This window comes from Tachysurus fulvidraco, chromosome 7 (assembly GCF_022655615.1).
Source record: "Tachysurus fulvidraco isolate hzauxx_2018 chromosome 7, HZAU_PFXX_2.0, whole genome shotgun sequence".
Classification (NCBI taxonomy): domain Eukaryota; kingdom Metazoa; phylum Chordata; class Actinopteri; order Siluriformes; family Bagridae; genus Tachysurus; species Tachysurus fulvidraco.
This window is the reverse complement of record NC_062524.1, coordinates 28,384,033-28,405,429: the sequence shown is the minus strand read 5'-3', so window position 1 is coordinate 28,405,429 and position 21,397 is coordinate 28,384,033. Positions and strand designations below refer to the sequence as shown.

Here is a 21,397-nt window from a genome sequence, read left to right as displayed (position 1 = left end):
ACCCCCCCCCCCCCCCCCCCCCCCCCCCCGGACCTCATGACTAAATGGCTAGGAAAAGAATCTAGCGAAATGGTGAAGCGGATCCGCTCAGTGCACGTCAGTAACCCCGGTCTTGCTTTACACAAAGCATGGGAGAGACTACACGAGTGCTATGCTGCACCAGAAATCATCGAAAGGTCATTGTTTCAGAGATTGGACAGTTTTCCTAGGATTTCAGTTAAAGACCACATCAAATTACGTGAACTATCGGATTTGCTTATGGAAATCCAAGGTGCTAAAGAGGATGGTTATCTCACAGGTCTGTCATACCTTGACACTTCACGTGGAATTGCACCAATTGTAGATAAGCTCCCATATGGGCTGCAAGACAAGTGGGTGACTTCCGGGTCATGCTACAAAGAACAAAATTATGGGCGCTTTCCTCCCTTTGAGTATTTCTGCAACTTTGTGTGCTTTGAAGCAAGGAAGCGAAACGACCCTAGCTTTATGCATCAAAGCAGCACTACAACAACTGCAAAACCAGACAGAACCATTGTGAAGAGTTTCCAAACTAACAAAGCCATCACAGTTCACAAAACAGATGTGCGTGCAGCCAGTGACGACCCTAACAAAATCTGTCCATTACACAACAAACCACACCCCTTGAAAAAATGCAGGACATTCAGAAATAAACTCTTAGATGAAAGAAAGGCCTTTCTCAAAGAGCAAAGAATATGTTTCAAATGCTGTTCTTCAGTTTCTCACCTCGCCAAGGAATGTAAGTCTTGCGTAAAGTGCTCTGAATGCGGTAGTACCAATCACGATGCGGCCATGCACCCTGGCCCATCACCACAAGTAATCAAGACTCCATCACCGTCACAAGAGAATGGCGGGGAGGAAGATGATAACTCTAACCAAGCCGTTGTCAGTATAAGCTGTACAGAAGTTTGTGGTCCAGGTCAGTGGAGCCGCTCATGCTCAAAAATCTGCCTTGTAAATCTGTTCCCAAAGGGCTCCAAGGACATAGCCATCAAAGCCTATGTAATTCTTGACGACCAGAGCAATCGTTCATTAGCCAGACCAGAATTCTTCGAGCAGTTCAATGTGGAGAGTGAACAATTCTCATATCATCTCAGAACCTGCTCTGGCATAATCAAAACATCTGGCAGGAAAGCTGAAGGATTCCAGGTTGAGTCCCTCGATGGAAAGGTTCTCATCTCTCTTCCTCCACTTATTGAGTGTCATGAGATCACGAACAATCGTGCTGAGATTCCTACGCCAAGTGCAGTTCTTTCCCAGCCTCATCTCTGTCACATAGCCAAGCACATTCCAGAACTAGAACCGAAAGCAGAAATACTTTTGCTATTAGGGAGAGACGTGATAAGGGCTCACAAGGTCAGGCAGCAGGTCAACGGACCAAACAACGCCCCTTTTGCCCAACGACTGGACCTGGGCTGGGTAGTAATAGGAGAAGTGTGCCTAGGTAATGCACATAGGCCAACGGTCAACACATTCAAGACCAATGTGCTGGAAAGTGGCCGATATTCAATTTTTCAACCCTGTACAAGTTTTATGCGGATCAAGGAGATGCAGCAAAGTGGGAACACATCCGCCAAATCAACTGAGAAGACACTTGGAGAGACAGTGTTCAGCAGAACCGAGGACGACAACAAACCTGCTCCATCTGTTGAGGACATAGCCTTTCTAAAAATAATGGACACAAGCGTCTATAGAAGCGATGATAACAGCTGGGTGGCTCCCCTACCGTTTAGAGAACCACGCAAGCCATTGCCAAACAACAAGGAGCAAGTCGTTAATCGTTTAACAAGTCTGCAACGAACTCTGAAAAGAAAACCTGAGATGCAGCAACAGTATGTGGAATTCATGGAAAGGATCTTTACCAATGGACATGCTGAGGTAGCGCCACCACTGAAAGAAGGGGATGAATGCTGGTACCTTCCTACATTCGGGGTTTATCATTCCCAAAAACCCAATCAGATCAGGGTGGTCTTTGATTCCAGTGCTCGATACTCCGGCATCTCTCTCAATGATGTGCTCCTCACAGGGCCCGACCTCAATAACTCCCTTGTTGGCGTCCTGCTACGCTTTCGGAAAGAGAAGGTTGCTATCCTAGCGGACATTCAGCAGATGTTCCATTGTTTCTTGGTACATGAAGACCATCGTAACTTTCTCCGTTTTCTATGGCACAAGGACAATGATGTGAACAAGGAAATTATTGAGTATCGAATGAAGGTCCATGTCTTCGGTAATCGACCATCTCCTGCCGTGGCCATTTACGGACTGCGGAGAGCCATCAGAGAAGGTGCACAGGAGCATGGTGCCGATACAGTCAAGTTCGTGGAGAGACATTTCTATGTTGATGATGGTTTGTTATCTGTACCATCCGAAGCTGAGGCAATTGACTTGCTCAAAAGAACACAGGCCTCACTAGCTGAATCAAACCTCCGTTTGCACAAGTTTGCTTCGAACTCTCAGACAGTTATGGAAGCCTTTCCGCCAGAAGATTGTGCCCCAGTAATCAAGGACCTAGACCTAAGTGGAGAAACTTCGCCCACACAACGGAGTTTAGGTCTGCTATGGGAGATCACGACCGACACATTCACTTACTCTGCATCAACAATTACCAAACCATTCACCCGGCGTGGTGTCCTCTCCACTGTAAACAGTGTTTTTGATCCTTTGGGTCTGCTGGCACCCGTCACGATCCAGGGAAGAGCCCTTCTCAGAGAACTTACCTCTGAACAGCCTGACTGGGACACACCTCTCTCTGAGAATGAATTAAGCAAATGGCAAGCCTGGAAAGATTCTCTCCAGGACCTAGATCGGCTTCATGCTCCACGTGCATACACAACAACCTCACTAGTCGAAACAGTGCACACAGAATTGTGTGTATTCTCAGATGCATCTACCAAGGCCATAGGTGCTGTGGCATATCTGAAAGCACTTCAGAAAGATGGACAAGTAGAAGTAGGATTTGTCATGGGCAAGGCAAAATTAGCACCCCTGTCTGAACCTACAATCCCAAGGCTCGAGCTCTGCGCTGCGGTCTTAGCAGTAGAGATGGCAGATCTCATTAAGGACGAGCTGGATCTGGAGCTAAATGATATAAAGTTCTTTACCGACAGCAAAGTGGTGCTCGGCTACATTTACAATGAGTCAAAACGATTCTATGTGTATGTCCACAACAGAGTTCAACGCATCCATCAGTCCTCAAAACCTGAGCAGTGGCACTATGTGCGCACAGAAGAAAACCCTGCAGATCATGCATCACGATCTTTACCTGCACTACGCTTGGCACAGAGTTCATGGTTTACAGGTCCCTCCTTCCTGCGTCAGCCACCTCCAAAAAAGACACAAACGACTGAGATGTTCGAACTAATTGCACCCGAAAATGACCCAGAAATACGACCACAAGTACAAACATGTATTACTAACCTGAAAGAACCAGAGTTTACCTCTTACCGATTCCAGCGGTTCTCCACCTTCACCTCCCTATTAAGAGGAATATCATTTCTAGTTCACATAGTAAAATCCTACAATCACACCAACCAACACAGCAAATGCAAAGGTTGGCACAGATGTGACTTACACCGTACCCCAGACGAAATTAACCAAGCAAGGAATGTTATCCTTAAAGCAACACAAAGGGCTACATTTGCAAACGAACTGACGGCCCTCCAAGGTAACCAAGCCGTACCCAAAAGTAGTCACTTAAGGAAACTCAGTCCAATCTTGGAGGACAACTTAATTTGTGTTGGAGGACGACTAAAGTACTCTGAGCTTGCAACTGCAGAAAAGAAACCAATAATCCTCCCCAAAGATAGCCACATATCATTATTGCTCATTCGACATCACCATGAGCAAGTGAAACATCAAGGCCGTCACCTGACAGAAGGAGCTATCAGAGCAGCGGGACTGTGGATCCTGGGAGGCAAATCATTAATTAATTCAGTACTTCACAAATGCATAACCTGTCGCAAGCTGCGTGGAAAGTTGGAAGAACAACACATGTCAAACCTGCCACCTGAACGTCTAAAGGTCTGCCCTCCATTTACATATGTGGGGCTCGACGTATTTGGACCGTGGTCTGTCACAAGCAGACGCACCAGAGGAGGACATGCGGAGAGCAAGCGGTGGGCCATCATGTTCTGCTGCATGAGTTCAAGAGCAGTGCACATCGAGGTCATTGAATCAATGGACACGTCGAGTTGCATAAATGCTCTCAGGCGCTTCTTTGCACTCAGAGGCCCTCCGAAACAGCTCCATTCCGATTGCGGTACCAATTTCATTGGAACGTGTAAGGAGCTCGGAATGGACAAAGTGGTGCAGAAGTACCTCAGCGAGCAAGGATGCAGCTGGGAATTCAACCCACCTCACAGTTCTCACATGGGAGGTTCGTGGGAGCGCCTGATAGGCATTGCCAGAAGAATCCTAGATTCAATGTTTCTCCAGCTGAAAACACGTTTAACCCACGAAGTTCTTTGCACACTAATGGCAGAAGTTACTGCTATCATAAATGCACGACCACTCGTACCCGTGTCTGCAGACCCAGAACAGCCATTCATACTCTCACCATCTATGCTCCTCACACAGAAGACAGGAGTTCCGCCTCCTCCCGGAGACTTTACGGACAAGGACTTGTACACAAAACAATGGAGACAAGTTCAGGCTCTCGCAAACCACTTCTGGACCCGCTGGAGACGAGAATACTTACCTTGCTTACAGCACAGGCCAAAATGGACGGTACCTCGCAGAAACCTACAAGTCGGAGATCTGGTTCTGCTCAGGGACAAGCAGACATCTCGCAACTGTTGGCCCATGGCCAGAATTTCAGCCGTATTTCCTGGAAAGGATGGCCATGTAAGAAAGGTTGAAGTCACCACGACTGACCAAGGCAATATAAAAACCTTTCTAAGGCCAATTGTAGAGGTCGTCCTTCTTCTACCGAAAGACTGATCTAGGGACTAAGGTTTAGCACTTTTACAAGTTCATAGTGACCTTACATAGGTCAGGCGGGGAGTGTGTTGTCCTGTAAGGACTTTAATATTTATATGTGTGCTTTAAATATTTTTGATAAATATTTCTATATAAAAAATTTAAAGTTTATAATTACTTTATCTACTTAATTTGTAAAAATATATGGTTCGTTTTATGCGATGTCACTTCCGGTTTTGCTACTTCCGGTTTCGCCACTTCCGGTTAGCGCTCAGTGCTCAATCTTGCAATGAAACCGGCATGGCGTGCTCTTTATAGTATCCAGCGCATCCACTAAAAACATCATAGAGGCAATGCCGTAAGTTCATTAATGCGATATCACACATGTTAAAGATCATATATTAGAGATTATTTGTTCTAAAAGGCGATGTTTTATGTGCCGTTAAAAATGGTTGTAACCACCCTGTTTAAGCTTTAGCGATGCTAATAGCAAATAGCAGTTTGTCTTTGTTAATTTATAATGCAATGTTAGCCAAGACTCTGAATATTGTTGTTTTGTCTTATTGCAGTTTTCACCGTACAATGTAAATGAGAGAGTGACAGTAAAGGGTAAATCTTACTACGACTCTGTCTTCATTGGCTACGGTTTAACTCTGTGTTTAGTCAGCGTTCCAACACACTGCACGAGAACACTACACAAATAAACAACCAAAAACTACGGTTAGGGTTACGTTTTAAATAGGCCACGCCTACCCGATTACGCAATGTCTGTTACGCTGTTCTGAAATGTGCATCCCGTCTTGCTGTCTGTTCGGGAAGCATGATCATGACCAGGGGCAGTTCTAGGGTTTCATCTTTAGGGGTTTTAGCCCTCAGTGAGAATTTAAAACAAGAAGAGTTTAATATTATATATTATATGACTACATAGTAAGCCAAAAGTTATGGTATTATTTAAAATGTCAAAAGTGGACACCAAAATTTTATGCATGATGTAATGATGCCAGTCTTGCATCAAATCAGTTCATGTATGTGTGCATTCTGTACAAACTGTGTGTCCAATGAATGCAGTTTATTATTTATAGTGTGTCCAATGAATGCAGTCATTAATAAACAAATATTCACAAGATATTTTGCAGCGTTTCGCTGATTAACCTTATAGATAAACGCAGCTCTGACTGACTCTGTGCTTCTCCGGTCAGATAAAGCAGGCAGCTGATGATGCACTATTAAAAGTCTACAACACACGCGTAAAAGCAAAGTAAAAAAAAAAATCGCTCTTGGATCAAGCTGATAAATAACTTTCTTTCCCATCGACGACATGTCCTGCATTTTAACGTAATTTTTATTTTTGAAAGTAAAATTACACTTATAGTTTTAGGGTGGCTGAGATCACAGACAGGGGCCTGGAGCCACCCTAAAAAAGGGCTAGAACCGCCCCTGACCATGACCATTTTGATTTTGAATCTTTCCTGTTAAAATTCTCATCTACGACTAACTTCCCTGTAACTTTGACACACCGGTATCATCTACAGGGCTCTCAAGTTAGAGTTAAAGACAGACAACAGTTACATTTTAAATATCTTATTTTATAAATCTTCCTGAAGTGATTTTATGAAGAAGAAACTAAGACTGAAAATGGGACCCAGGCTGACAGCAGTTAGTGTGAATACTGTTAAGTCATTACTTCTCTGTGCTATAAATACTTCCTCCTTCCAAATCCCAGAGGTCATGTTACACCATACAGTGATAGGAGCAGCACAGCTTCAAATACTTTCAGTAATCCTGTCCAAAAATAAAGCTCAGGGAACAAAATGTGGCGTGTTTTAAATGCAGCATACAAGTGAGTGGTGAACTGTAGATAATATACTTCAGTGATACTGATGGAAAGGACAAAAGGAAAAATGAGTGGAGAAACTGTTACTATGGCTTCTGAAACTACTTAATATTTCAGCAGAACTCAGGACTCTTCACCTGCACCACTGTATGTTTACACCTTCACTGTACAACAGAATAAACTGTACATTAAACAGAAAGACTTATCTTATCTTAATTTACTATTTAGTCAATTTACTTAATTTACTAAATTACTTAATCTATCTATCTATCTATCTATCTATCTATCTATCTATCTATCTATCTATCTATCTATCTATACAACAAATAACAATAAATGTTCAAAAGTGTAGGATATGGCTTCTTATGTTTTGGCTTCAAAAAGTTAAGTTGTAATGTGACGTGACATACTGCATTTAACCCATCCAAAGTGCACACACACAGCAGTGAACACACACTGTGGTAGTAGTGGGCAGACATTTATGCTGCGGCGCTCGGGGAGCAGTTGGGGGAGTTCGGTGCCTTGCTCAGTCCTGGCCGGCCCGAGACTCGAACCCACAACCTTAGCTTTAGGAGTCAAACTCTCTCACCATTAGGCCACGATTTTTCCAATGTATGTAATGTATGTAATTTGCAGTGTGTACTTCATCACAATGGCGTGTGTGTGTGTGTGTGTGTGTGTGTGTGTGTGTTTTGACGACAGTTAAGAGTGACATCTCCAACCCCCCCACCCAAACACAACAATACCCTTTTCACCACCTTCTCTGGGTCAGCATCCTGTAACCTGGCCTTTTTAGGGGTTTTCCTCTCATGGCGAATGACAGAATGCTTAGTCAGCTTTTAGTTGACATCTTTGAAAGACAGATCCATGATTAATGCATCCATGGCCAGGATATTAAATATGACATGATTTTAAAAGTGACCTTTAACATCGACGATGCAAAACACTTAAATTTATTTTGTGCTAATAAAATTATTAAGCCTATTTGGAGAGAGATGTTTAATGTCAGTCATTAGGTGATATTGAAAATATGACTAGACCTAGACCAGGGGTTCTCAAACATTTTCGGTATGTGACCCTTGTATACAGTGCATCCCTATTTGTCCCCCAAAAGAAAATTTATGACATAAAATATTCCAAAACTTAATATGTGAATTAAACAAAACATGTTAAATTATACAATGTAGTGCTGTTGGTTAGTAGCCTTATTTATTTATTTTTTTAGATTTATTCACACGGAATTTATGATAAATGATAGACTACTTGTTCTGAGCAGGTGTTGTCAGTGAACCGCGCTTTATTCCTGCACGGTTCCATAGAGACAGCGGTGCGGACAAATACATTTTGGGCGCTGCGGCTTATTAAATATATGATAAATATTAATTTTTCTGCGTGAGAAATACAATGTGTGGTGTGAGAGGGTGACAAAAGACCGAAATGAGGGACTGTCACATTAATGCGTGACACTTGAGAGCCCTGCATCTATAATAACTTCCCTTCTGTTGTGTTCCAGGATATGAATCTCAGGCCCTCCTGCACTCTATCAGGTCTTTTGTTTTTGTGTTTTTAATCTTTAAGTCGTCATCATCAGTTAGTGTCTGTTGTTCAGCCCTATGCTGCTTATTAAATATCACTAGTCTGTGTTTAGACACATTTATTGTCTGTGGATTATAGGGCTGTCCTTACTATAGCCCAGGAATATTCCTCTCTCACATCTAGGGTACAGTTTCTATTAACCATGTTTGTACACACAGCATTTTGATCCGAAATCCCACATCTTTGTAAGATACAGAGTTTGACCACAAGGTGGAAGCAGAGCATAAAGTAAATCATGATCAGACATCCAGGCATTTTATTTGCGAATCTTCCAGAAGTTTCTAGTCACGTGCTGAATCCAAACAAACGGATCTTTTTAAATGAATCTTTGAAGTGAATCGGATCTACAAGAGTCATTTAAAAACATTTCACAGCCTAAACTGGGCAAATAATATTATGGATGTTGAACTGTGTTTTTTTTATGCTGCAAACATTGTGTATGGGTCAGAATTATTGGCACCCTTCATCATATTGAACAAAGCTTATCATTTATTTGTACTATTTGGTGTCAACCAGAAGTTTCCCTTAGAATCTGTTTTTTCCTTCCTTTAACCTGAACAATGATCAGCTAATTAAACACAGATTCACATTTAAAACACATGTTTTTAATGAACAACCACCAAACACACACAAAACTGTTCTTTAAAACAGAGAACAGAAATAACAAACAGAGACTGTTGTGCTAGTTATTGTAGAGGTTTGTGGTTTGTTCTCAGTGTTCAGCTCTCCATCTCACACAGTAAAGGGGAAGTGGTGATGGACGACTACACGGCAAAATCATTCCTTCATACTTTAACACAAGGCCTGTGAAATTTCTAAAGTACTAAAATCTGCAGAATCTAATCGAAATGTTAAGGCAAAGACACAAATCTCCAGATGTAGATCATATAAAATATTATTATACTCATTTAAAATTTCACATGTAAGAATGAAACCTGTGACATCATGGCTACCTGAGGGTGTACAAACTTATGATCACTTCAGTGTTCAGTTCTAATGAACTTTACTGAAATTACACTCTTACTTGTTAGAATTCTTAGATATTGTAAATGTAATCAAACAAAGAGGAGAGAATTTTAAACCTTATTTCCACTAAATAGATCTAAAACGTTTCATACCAATCACACGTCTCCATTGGTGAGAGAAAAGTGTGTAGTGAGCGTGTAGAGACTGAACACACTGAGACAGGACTTCCGCCCAGCGCTCTGATGAATGTGGGACAGTAAAGACGCTAAACTAACAGTAAGGGAAGGTCGTGAACAGCAGCAACACAACTGCACTGAACACAACGTTCTTCACTGATAATGACGTCGAGGAGAAACAGGAACATGCTGGTGAATATTGTAGCAGAAATCAGGACTCTCAGGACTCTTCTTCTCCTGCTGTGCTGTAAGTTTGTGTTTTTTCTTCACAATCACACATCACAGTATAGTTTGTGAGTGAAATGATGAAGCTGAAGCTGTGATGCAGGTTTACTGTGTGAAGCTGGAGACGAGACGGTCACACTGCAGGAAGTGGAAGGAACCACTATAACTCTCCATACTGGGATAACTGGGATTCAGAGTGATGCTCAGATTCTGTGTTTCTATGGACCTGAGAAAGCAGAGGAAAAGATATTGACTAGTCCAGTATTTAAAGGACAGAGAGAAATCAGTGAGAGATTTAAAGAGAGACTGCAGCTGGACAGAATCAGTGGAGCTTTAACCATCAGGAACATCAGCAGAACTGATTCTGGAGTTTATTTATTACAAGTCATCACTGGACGTCTCTCATCTAGGACTTTCAGTGTGAGTGTTTATGGTGAGTAAAAGTGTTTCATGTCTCCTTCATATCCATCTTCAGTCCAAAAGTTCAATAAGATCTCAGACACCTAGGAGTCATGAGGAATAAAGTTCTTGGAATAAGATTGATGGAACAATTCAGGAAATTGTTTCTTTCACTGGAATTTCTGAAAGCAAATTCTGTTGCATAATCAGAAAAAAAATTCATTGACCAAAGCGTTATCTCTTAGCTCCAGTATTAACTCCAGTAAAAAGAAATCAAAGACAAAAACAAAGTGGGATTTTCTGATTTCTTTATAAACTGTACAGCAGTGAAATATTCTGCTGGACTAAAACCTGCACCTGTTAGAAACAGTTCATACCAAAGTCACTGCTGTGCTTCACTGGATAAAACTTATACTGAGGATTAAAAGTTAAAAACTCTTCTGTAGTCATAAACACCCAGATACTCGTAATGACCGTCCTTTCAACACACACAGTGCTGTTTGACTTCATACCTCACAGCTGTAGAAGAGGAATCACTGTCTGGTGTCACCATGAAGAGGATGATTTCCCTTTCTGCTTCCACTGAAGGTTTCTTCTTCATGTCGTCTCAGGGAGTTTTCCCTCACCACTGACACCTCTGACTTGTTCATGAGGAATCTTATCTTCATCAGGATTTCTGTAAAGCTGCTTTTTAGCAATGTTCACTTCATAACTAATTCAACAGAGAAACATATTTAAGCTTGAATACCAGCTGATAGGACACAAATCTACAGAGCAGAGTAATGTTCTTATCTTTAACAAGCCACTGACGTACCTAAATGTTTCATATAAATACCGATGAGTGTTTAGTGTCCATGTGTTTTTAATGAACAACCTCCAAAGACACAGAAAACTATTAGCAGAGAACAGAAATAACAGAGTGACAGTTGTTCTAGTTATTGTAGAGGTTTGTGGTTTGTTCTCAGTGTTCAGCTCTCCATCTCACACGAAGGGGAAGTGGTGATGGACGACTACACTGCAAAATCATAACTTCATACTTTTACACAAGGCCTGTGAAGTGGCTTACAACTTTACAACTTTATAATTTAATGCACTGAACACAACGTTCTTCACTGATAATGAAGTCGAGGAGAAACAGGAACATGCTGGTGAATATTGTAGCAGAAATCAGGACTCTCAGGACTCTTCTTCTCCTGCTGTGCTGTAAGTTTGTGTTTTTCCTTCACAATCACACATCACAGTATAGTTTGTGAGTGAAATGATGAAGCTGAAGCTGTGATGCAGGTTTACTGTGTGAAGCTGGAGACGAGACGGTCACACTGCAGGAAGTGGAAGGAACCACTATAACTCTCCATACTGGGATAACTGGGATTCAGAGTGATGCTCAGATTCAGTGGTTTTATGGACCTGAGAAATCAGAGGAAAAGATATTGATTAGTCAGGTGTTTAAAAGAGAAACTGTTACAGACATCAGTGAGAGATTTAAAGAGCGACTGCAGCTGGACAGAATCAGTGGAGCTTTAACCATCAGGAACATCAGCAGAACTGATTCTGGAGTTTATTTATTACACGTCATCATTGGACGTCTCTCATCTAGGACTTTCAGTGTCAGTGTTTATGGTGAGTAAAAGTGTTTAATGTCTCCTTCATGTCTGTGATCAGTCTCGTAACTTCATAATTACACTGAGACACCTAGGAGTCATGAGGAATAAACTGGGAATCTGGCTGTGAAATAAACCTGGAAAATGATCTTCTACATTGAGTGAGAATTCTGCTGATGACCTGCTGTTTAAATGTCTAAGCAGATAAGAAGTAGAATTAAACAGTGGCTTTCATTCTGTTTCATGTGACTAAAGTATTTAATGTGTTTGCGTTTTAAGCTCCAGTATCAACTCCAGTAATAATAAATGAAAGAGGAAACCGAAGTGTGATTTCCACAGAGTCGTGTTTCCTCCTGTGTTCTGTGGAGAATGGAGAAGATGTGAAGTTATCCTGGTACAGAGAGAATGAGAGAATCTCCATCACCAATAACACAGATCTCAGTGTTCCCCTCAATCTCCCACTTCAAATACAACACAATGACATTAACACTTACATCTGTGTGTCTGCAAACCCTGTCAGCAATAAAACAACTTCTCTCATCATCACACAGCTCTGTGACGTCTCAGGTACGTCAGTGAGTCTAAACTCTCATCACTTTACTGTAGTTAAGAAAAGAATAGTGAATATTCATGATGGAGTGATCTGATTGGTCAGATATATTGTTGATTATGTCATAATATTCATAGACAAATCTGATGATTCTCCTTCACTGCTTCCTGTCCTGATATCAGCTGGAGTTTTCCTGCTACTAATACTAACAGGATTTGTGTGGATTTGGCTAAAAAGGAAAAACAACAAGGTCAGAAAATGCATCTTTCTGTTCCGGTGTTTAGTTTAGTTTGTACATTTCCCATGTTCAAGACAATTAATCTGATTTTTTCTCTTTAGCTCCTAAAGAAACTTGAGGAAGTGACTTTCACTGAGGTGACAATTACAGCTCACAGTGCAGAGAGAGTTAAAAAGGTAAACATCCAAATCAAACTGTTCAAATAATCATGATGTGAAATGTGTTAGTGAGTTTAACCTTAAAGAAAAATCACAAAGTCTCAACCTGATTCAGATACTGAAATATACTGCTGTGTCTTACAGGAAGAAAAGTCCAGAATACCAGATGGTCAAGAGCTGAATACCTTCGTGATGTACTCAGCTGTGGAGACACTGACATAATTCAGTACATATTTATTTATCAAAAAGAACTTTACATGATAATTAATTAATTTCTTTTATAGGTCACTGATCTATAATTCATTTATATTTAATAACGTTTGAATTGTAGAGTTTGGATTAAAAATAATTAACATTCTCGATCTGTGTACTTCATTAAACTACAAATAAAAACAGTTTACTCTTCAAGTAGGAGTTTTGTGATTAGTTTATTTATGTAACACTGTTATTGCTGCTATGTTCAATACCAACAGTGACCACAAGGTGGTAGCAGATCAGAAAGCAAATCCTGCTCATGAGCATGTGTAAATATTATTTCTGTTTGTTTGTTTGTTTGTTTGTTTGCTATCCACTGAAGACACTGACACCTAACTCTAACCCTAACCCTATGAGACACAGATCATTTCCTGTGATCTTTACTTCTAAATGTGTTAAACGTCATGGCAGCTTTTATTTGAACCAATACAGGTGATTGACAGGTACTTCTTGTTGCTCAGGTGTGTGCCTGTGTGTTTAGATTGATTACTTCAATAGTTCAAAGGTGAAGACTGAGTTTGTTGTTAAAAATGAGAGCTGTCTATTAACCAAAGCCCACAACTGAAAGAAGCTGAAAAAGCTACAGAAAAGATGAATGGAGCAGGTTGATGATGTCAGAGTTATTGTCAGGGTACTCTGTCTCCATAAGATGCTTGGGTTACTTATGAGAGTGAAGTCTGAGGGTTTACAGTACAGACTGTCAGAAGATGTCTGACTCCAAAACTCTGACTAGGTCTGAGTTTTCTCTGACTCTAACTTTGACTCCTCCATGTCTCTGCTGTGACTCCTCTGTGCCTCAGCTCTGACTCCTCTGTGTCTCTGCTCTGACTCTAACATTAGTCTTTATTCTTCTCTGTGACTCCACTCTGGTGTCTCCTCAACCTGCTCTGACTCCTATGTGACACCTCTGTGTCTCTGACTCTGCTGTGACTTTTCACTGATGTGTCCGTGACTCCTTTGTAAATCTGTTATGACTCAGTGACTACTTTGACTTCTCTGTGACTCTGTTATGACTCTGTGCTGTGACTCCTGTGTGACCCCTCAGTAAGTCTCTGACTCTCCTGGTATTTGACTATGACTTCTCCGGGTCACGTAAATAATGGTGTGACATTTGTGTCATAATTTTTTTTAAGGACTTAATGTTATTTGTCTGTTTTTATATTTAAAAGCTCACTGTATATGAAGAGTTGAAAAATAGAAACAAACGTTATTTATAATGTATAAATGTTATGTATGTATAAAATATTTTTTAGTGTCTTTAAAATCTTTGCTGTAAATTAACAAAGTGAGTGTGTGTTAAAGTCAAAATAACCTCATGCTGGAATTCTAAATAAATCAGAGTAATTCATATATCAGGATGTCTATGTGCTCCTACTGTAAGAGCTTTGTAGTGTTAATGTGTTCAGGTGATCGTGCTCATGTCATTTATACAGCTATGTTCAGTGTGTATAACATGATTTATTCACTGTTCCTTTTTTACTTTTTATTTTTAATGGATTTTGTATTTATTATATAGACATGATCTTTGAGTTTTGACATTGTACAGTTTTATTAAATCTCAGTTTTATTACTGATGTAATTATAATGACGTACATGTCCCTTAGTGACACGTTTTTGGATTGTGTAGGAAACCCGTCCACAATGCCACTAAGTAATGTGTCCTAGTTTGCATGGATTAGTTTTGAAAACACAAGATCAACTATCAGACTTGGTCTTACCTTGAACGCAGGTGTCCTTCGAAATCCCTTGGTCTTCTAACAAAGGATCCTCTTCAAGTTCTTCTACCTCATCTATTGTTTGAATCTTTAAATGAAGGAGTCACACTTAGAGTGTGTTAAAGTCAAAATAACCTCATTCTGGAATTCTAAATAAATCAGAGTAATTCATATATAAGGACGTCTATGTGCTCCTACTGTAAGAGCTTTGTAGTGTTAAAGTGTTCAGGTGATCGTGCTCATGTCATTTATACAGCTACGTTCAGTGTCTAAAACACGATTTATTCACTGTTCCTTTTTGATTATATAGACATTACAGTATTGAGTTTTGAATGTACAGTTTCATTAAATCAAGCTTGTTGGTTTTGCTGAATTATACAGGATTCATTCATGGCTCTCAGCAGTAATCAGTCAATGTCTCCATGAACTTTTACAGGCAAATGTAATAAAATCTTCATGTTGTTACGCCCCGTCTAGGGGTGAATGCGCAACATGGAAGGGTACGAGGAAACAGAGGTAACGGAATAAACAATATTTTTAATGAGAATAACAAATTTCACATGTACAACTGGGGGTATGTCTTCAGGAGCTGACAAGGCCACAATAAGTAACAGAAACAACTAATTGTTGTACCCGTTAAATTCCCTACTGTGCAATCAAAAAAAGAAAACACAATTACTTCCCTAACTCCCTGTACAAAAACACAATCAATAAAAGGTTCAAACAAAAATGGCATTGGTCTCCCTGCTGCCCCAAATAATACTATATTCACATATTTGCAGGTTAGCTAATAAGACCAAACAGGCAATAGTCAGCATTAACAGGAATGTCTAAACACACTAATATCACAGACAACTCACACACAATACTAACTAGCAGCAAACGAGTAACACAAACACAGCAAGTGAGCCAAAAAGCTAAAGCAGGAAGAGGTGGTGGAGGCTTTTATAGGCTGCAGGGAGTCAGCTGACCAGGCAGGGCGTGGCACCAGGTAACCTTCAGTAACCAATCAGTGTTCATCCTGCACAGAAACACAGACACCTCCCAAAACAGAGAACAAACATAAAAAAGGACGTAACAATGTAAAATATCAGCACATTTTTAGTGTTGTGTAAAATACTGATTTTGACCACAAGGTGGAAGCAGCAATTTCCACAGAATTGCACTTTAGTTTGTAAAACATCAGGAAGACATTATATTATATATTTGAACCATATTACACAAGCCTGTAGAGAAAGTCTGGACACTTAACATTCATCACTAATGAGGTAGGGCAAGGCAGCAGAGGGAAGGAAAAGCAACCTGAGGCAACGTGAGTGATAAACTTGAGCGGAACCAGACACAAAAAGTGCTCCTGTATCTTCATCATCAAGGTGTCCAGTCAAGAGGGCAAATCTGGCCGTGCTCTCGGGGTGAGAGAGGCATATACTCTGTCTCTGGTCATTCATAGCAACACTAGCCAACTGTCTATGTCTATAGGCATGTGAAGATAAAGTGAAGATAAAGTGAAGATAAAGTGAAGAAAGCTTTAATTCGAGTGTGTCACTCTGACCTATGACAGAACATGAGAAGTGCAAAAACATAAAATATTTATCATATAGTGATGCGTTAAATTATTTGGATCTCCTCACGTCGAAATACACCACAGGGTCTCAACATCCGTTACTGTGGAGTTTTCTTCCTGTAACACAGCAGAATATTTCACTATCTGAATCAGGAGGAGACTTTATCACTCCTGTGATTTTATACCAAATTATTTTCCCCACAACTTTACCTCTTTATCTCTCTCTGCACTGTGAGTGATGATATTCGCATCAGAGGAAGTCAGTTCATCAGGAATTTCAGAAAATAAAGAAAAATTAATCAGATTAAATGTTACTGAACTGAACAATATATATATTATATATATTTTAAATATAAAAACTGAACTAAACACTAAACAGAAAGATTCATTACTTGCCTTGTGTTTTTTTTCTTTTTCAGCCGAATCCCCGAAATTATTAATATTATAATTAATAACACAAAAAGTCCAACAGATATCAGAGCAGGAAACCGTGAACGGGGACGATCATCTGTACAGATTAAGATATAATCATAAATGTAAGGAATTTATTATTAAAAAAAGAAAAATTGTACAGAAATGTTAATATCCGTTACTCCAATAAGTTTGTTATAAAAATATAGATCATGTGTTGATGTATAACATAAAAGTCTATCACAGAGTTTATACAACACACACTAAGACCTGTGCTGAAGTAAACTACAGATCACTGAAGTACTGATGAAGTATTTACTATATCTGAACAATCTGAAGAGTAAAAACACTAAAGATTAAACCGGGAAAGTGTTTATTCACCTCTGTCTCACTCCATCATGAATATTTAGGGCCTGAGCACCGATGGTGCGAAGCCCTATTGTTTTTGCTCAGGTTTATTATTATTTTTTTTTTAGCACACATGGGCCAATTGGGGTCCCTTAACATGCTTGAAAACTCTTGAAATTTGGCACACACGTCAGAGTCCGGTGACGCTAGGCTCGGGCAAAGGCTGGAATACGGGCATGGCAGGGGGGCTCTGTAGCGCCCCCTTTAATGAAAAAACAAACCTTTGTGCACAGATCAGGCAATTATGTACGCGAGTTGGTACGCATATAGATCTCATCGACCCAAACAACTTTCGTGCTCTAAACTATGAGCTCCGCCCAACAGGAAGTCGGCCTTCTGTGGAAGTCGGTGAACTTTTAAGTAGTCCTCCTAGGGAATTCATGCGATTGACATCAAACATGGTGAACATGATGCCGAGACGTTGCACTTGCTAAATTCCGAAGGGATTTTTGATATCTCGAACGGTGCTGCCATGGCCAGGTGACGAAGTTATGGCGAATTCAGAGAAACAGGAAATGTCTAATATCTAAAGCAAAAAATGTCTTATTGTGGCGACACGCGGTGTGTATGTTCGGCCAAGGATTCCGATCGCATGTGATTCCGATGTGCTTATTGTGAATCTCGGACATAGCGCCACCAACAGGCCCCAGGAAGTGTGTCAGTCACAAAGGTGGATTTTTTGACAGTTGCATGCAATGAACTTTTAAATGCTCCTCCTAGAGGGTTCATGCAATTGAGACCAGACTTGGCCACCATGACGCAGAGATATTAGAGATGCGAAATTGCGAATAGATTTTTGATATCTCAAACACTGTTGCCATGGCATCGTGTCAAAATTTACTTTTATCTCAAGCATATTTAAGGCTTTTGGCGTGCTGAGAGTAACTTGAAATTTGACACATACATCACATTTGTCGGCTGTTCAGTGTGGACAAAAAGGTCAGACAAAGGTGTGTCTCTTAAGTGGCTCACTAGCGCCCCCATTTGTCTAAAATGTGGGGTTTCATTTACCTACAGTCCCCAAATGGGTCAGTAACAACGTAAAATTGTCCACTGATATTTACCCACTTGATGCACTTGCCCACCGTGCATTGTTTTCTGGGAGGCATCATTTAGCGATAAAAAAAACATGCAAGGGCCGCCATCACTGCTTGCAGCTATATTCATTATTCTTTTCTTAACCACAGTAAAGTGATGAGAGTTTAGACTCACTGACGTACCTGAGACATCACAGAGCTGTGTGATGTTGAGAGAAGTTGTTTTATTGCTGACAGGGTTTGCAGACACACAGATGTAAGTGTTAGTGTCATGGTGTTGTATTTGAAGTGAGAGATTGAGGGGAACACTGAGATCTGTGTTATTGGTGATGGAGATTCTCTCATTCTCTCTGTACCAGGATAACTTCACATCTTCTCCATTCTCCACAGAACACAGGAGGAAACACGACTCTGTGGAAATCACACTTGGCTTTCCTCTTTCATTTATTATTAATGGAGTTGATACTGGAGCTAAAAACACAAACACATTAAATATTTTAGTCACATGAAACAGAATGCATCTTTAATAATTAACAGAATTCCCACTCAATGTAGAAAATAATTTCCCAGGACTTCAGGATTATTTCTACACCCATGATGCCAGTAGAAAGCTGTGATGTAGCAGGGTTACTGTTTCACCCTGAAGATTATTTCCCTATAACAGCAGCACATCCCCAAGTGTTTTATTTCTTTTATACAACAGAAATTTTGTTACAAAGCACTGACACTGGAGACTCCTTCCATAAATCTCTTTACTTCACCAAATCAACATCAATATTTATTTCATACAAGTTGTATTTATTTTTTTTATTAATGATGAAGTTATGAGACTGAACACGGACATGAAGGAGACATGAAACACTTTTACTCACCATAAACACTGACACTGAAAGTCCTAGATGAGACACGTCCAGTGATGACGTGTAATAAATAAACTCCAGAATCAGTTCTGCTGATGTTCCTGATGGTTAAAGCTCCACTGATTCTGTCCAGCTGCAGTCGCTCTTTAAATCTCTCACTGATGTCTGTAACAGTTTCTCCTTTAAACACCTGACTCTTCAATATCTTTTCCTCTATTTTCTCAGGTCCATAAAAACACTGATTACGAGCATGACTCTGAATCCCAGTTATCCCAGTATGGAGAGTTATAGTGGTTCCTTCCACTTCCTGCAGTGTGACCGTCTCGTCTCCAGCTTCACACAGTAAACCTGCATCACAGCTTCAGCTTCATCATTTCACTCACAAACTATACTGTGATGTGTGATTGTGAAGGAAAAACACAAACTTACAGCACAGCAGGAGAAGAAGAGTCCTGAGAGTCCTGATTTCTGCTACAAGATTCACCAGGATTTGTCCCATTGCCCTGAACATCAGTCACTAAAGAACTTTGGGATCGATGAAGTTCATCAACATCACTTCTGTAGCTGCTGTTCACAACCAACATTACAGTTAGTTTAACATGAATAAAAATGTGAGTACATTCACAAGATCTGGAGCAAATGTATTTTATATTCCTCACCTGAGGCTTCCAGTAGCTGATAAAACACTGGTTTGATTCCATGCACCAACACCATCTACGTTACAGAGCTGATGTTCTGATGTTCACAATTCACCAAATGGACCTTAACCTGAGGAAACAAACATGAAACCTACATCAGCTGCAGGATTTGCAGCACAATTTTTATTAGTTTAAGTTTACTTATACATTTAATATTTACTTTCACTTCAAAAAAGTGACAATTTAACTGTCTAAATTAAATGTCTTCCTCGGCATTGAGAGAACAACCCTCACAGGACTTCTCATATATGAGAAGGGAACAAAACTACAGATAAAATCGTGTTAGAAATGCTCGGCCGGTCAAACAGACACATCTTTTACTTTTGATGAACAACAAAAGAGGTTCACAACAATGAAGCACAAAGTCATCCATTTGTTTTATTCTTTTTTTCCTGTGGCCACAAGACTGCTCTTCCCCTGAACTCTGATTAGCACTGAATATGGCCATTGTTCTAACATGCAATTCTGTAGCGCTGACATCGCTTCTTTTCTCCTTCACATCAGAAATCACATACTGCATCTTTGTGTGCAACAGGGTGTTCTGCGTCTGTCTCTTCCCCCTCTGTCTCATTGTATTGCCTTTCTTTCTCATTCTGAACTTTTTCTGTCTCTGGCTCAGTTCCAAGACCTAGACTTTTACTCTGTTGAATTGATTCTGAGGCAGTTTCATCTTAATATAGAGAATGAATAACAAACCTATTACAATCATATTTTAAATACAATTGTTAGGCTTTAGTGCTAATTAAATTTATGTTCTTGTAATGTTACTCTTACATTCAAATAATTTAATGACTATATTTCTTGTTATCAAACTCTAGCATATTCAGAATCCTTTACTGTCAGCCAGTTTAAAAACACTTAGCTGTAAGTGTCTGATTTACCTGCTGGAGCTTTTAATCAATGTTTGCAGTGTTGAACTGCCTTTAGCAGCCTCCCTTCGCTCCTTCTCTCTCTCTCTCTCTGTCTTCTTTTTTGTGAAGACATTGTTTTTTATTAGTCTTTTTTTGCGGGGGGGGGGGGGTCTAAAACTTTGCTAACAACAGAAAATGTTGTTGTTTGTATTAGATCTGATCGAGAGTACAATAATTTGATTAGACAAACAGCTAATTGTAAGAACGTGAATATGTTGTACAAGTTGTTATCACTAGTAGAAGACCAAGAGCAAAACATTACCGACATAAATACAAATAAAATTCCGCAGATTCAACCACTGTTTTGCATAAACTACCTGTTAATTAACGCGACAGCTTTCGTGAACTCGTGAACTTTCGTGTCGTGTTCAATCCGAGAGCGCCGCAGACACATACAGTACTGTGAGTGATGCTGCGCTTGCGGCGTGCGGAGCGAGCTGGAAAACCTGGAGCGGATTAACGGAATCAGAGGAATGCTTTGAGCGGAGCGGTGGGGGTGGGGAACAGGGGCACCTCAGTCGATGAGGGCAGGGGGCAGTGGCTCTGGCCACCCGGCCACCCCTCTGTGCACGGCCCTGGTTCTGTGTGTCTTTGGTGATTGTTCATTAAAAACATGTGTGTTAAATGTGAATCTGTGTCTAATTATCTGATCATTGTTCAGGTAAAAGGAAGGAAAAACAGACTCTAAGGGAATCCATCCACTTCTGGATGGCACCACATAGTGCAAATAAATGATAAAGATTTTTTTCAATATGATGAAAGGTGCCAATAATTCTGACCCATACACAATGTTTGCAGCTTAAAAAATCTCACAGTTCAACTATGAGTGCTAATTTTCCTGCATTTTTAACAACCATAAT

General features: G+C 40.2%; 5 protein-coding genes across 5 annotated transcripts in view; 3 read left to right on the top strand and 2 right to left on the bottom strand.

Moving 5' to 3' along the window:
* The window catches only part of LOC113649943 (natural killer cell receptor 2B4-like), a 469,259-nt gene that overhangs the window by 132,924 nt on the left and 314,938 nt on the right, over window positions 1-21,397 (bottom strand). The window lies entirely within an intron of this gene.
* Window positions 1-21,397, bottom strand: part of LOC113649996 (CD48 antigen-like) — a 100,741-nt gene that overhangs the window by 44,307 nt on the left and 35,037 nt on the right. The window contains exons 2-6 of the mRNA XM_047815898.1: window positions 19,588-19,696; window positions 19,358-19,495; window positions 18,941-19,276; window positions 18,252-18,539; window positions 16,569-16,720 (exon numbers count right to left, since the gene is read on the bottom strand). Coding sequence (XP_047671854.1) covers window positions 16,584-16,720; window positions 18,252-18,539; window positions 18,941-19,276; window positions 19,358-19,439 — 843 coding nt within the window. The 5' untranslated portion in view covers window positions 19,440-19,495; window positions 19,588-19,696 and the 3' untranslated portion in view covers window positions 16,569-16,583. Of the gene's footprint in view, window positions 16,721-18,251; window positions 18,540-18,940; window positions 19,277-19,357; window positions 19,496-19,587; window positions 19,697-21,397 lie in introns of the transcript that reaches the window.
* On the top strand, window positions 36-5,554 carry LOC125145112. The gene is made up of 2 exons (XM_047815805.1): window positions 36-5,293; window positions 5,505-5,554. The coding sequence occupies exon 1, from the start codon at window positions 37-39 to the stop codon at window positions 4,954-4,956; it is 4,920 nt and encodes a 1,639-aa protein (XP_047671761.1). The 5' UTR covers window position 36; the 3' UTR covers window positions 4,957-5,293; window positions 5,505-5,554.
* LOC113649997 overlaps window positions 6,762-21,397 on the top strand; it is a 174,692-nt gene continuing 160,056 nt past the window's right edge. The window contains exon 1 of the mRNA XM_047816683.1: window positions 6,762-6,916. The gene's annotated coding sequence lies outside the window, so the exon portion shown is untranslated. The remainder of the gene's footprint in view (window positions 6,917-21,397) is intronic.
* LOC125145122 (signaling lymphocytic activation molecule-like) lies at window positions 8,363-13,086 on the top strand. The gene is made up of 6 exons (XM_047815905.1): window positions 8,363-9,754; window positions 9,836-10,165; window positions 12,012-12,299; window positions 12,420-12,532; window positions 12,622-12,696; window positions 12,823-13,086. Exons 1-6 carry the CDS (start codon window positions 9,670-9,672, stop codon window positions 12,898-12,900), a joined length of 969 nt encoding a protein of 322 aa, XP_047671861.1. The 5' UTR covers window positions 8,363-9,669; the 3' UTR covers window positions 12,901-13,086.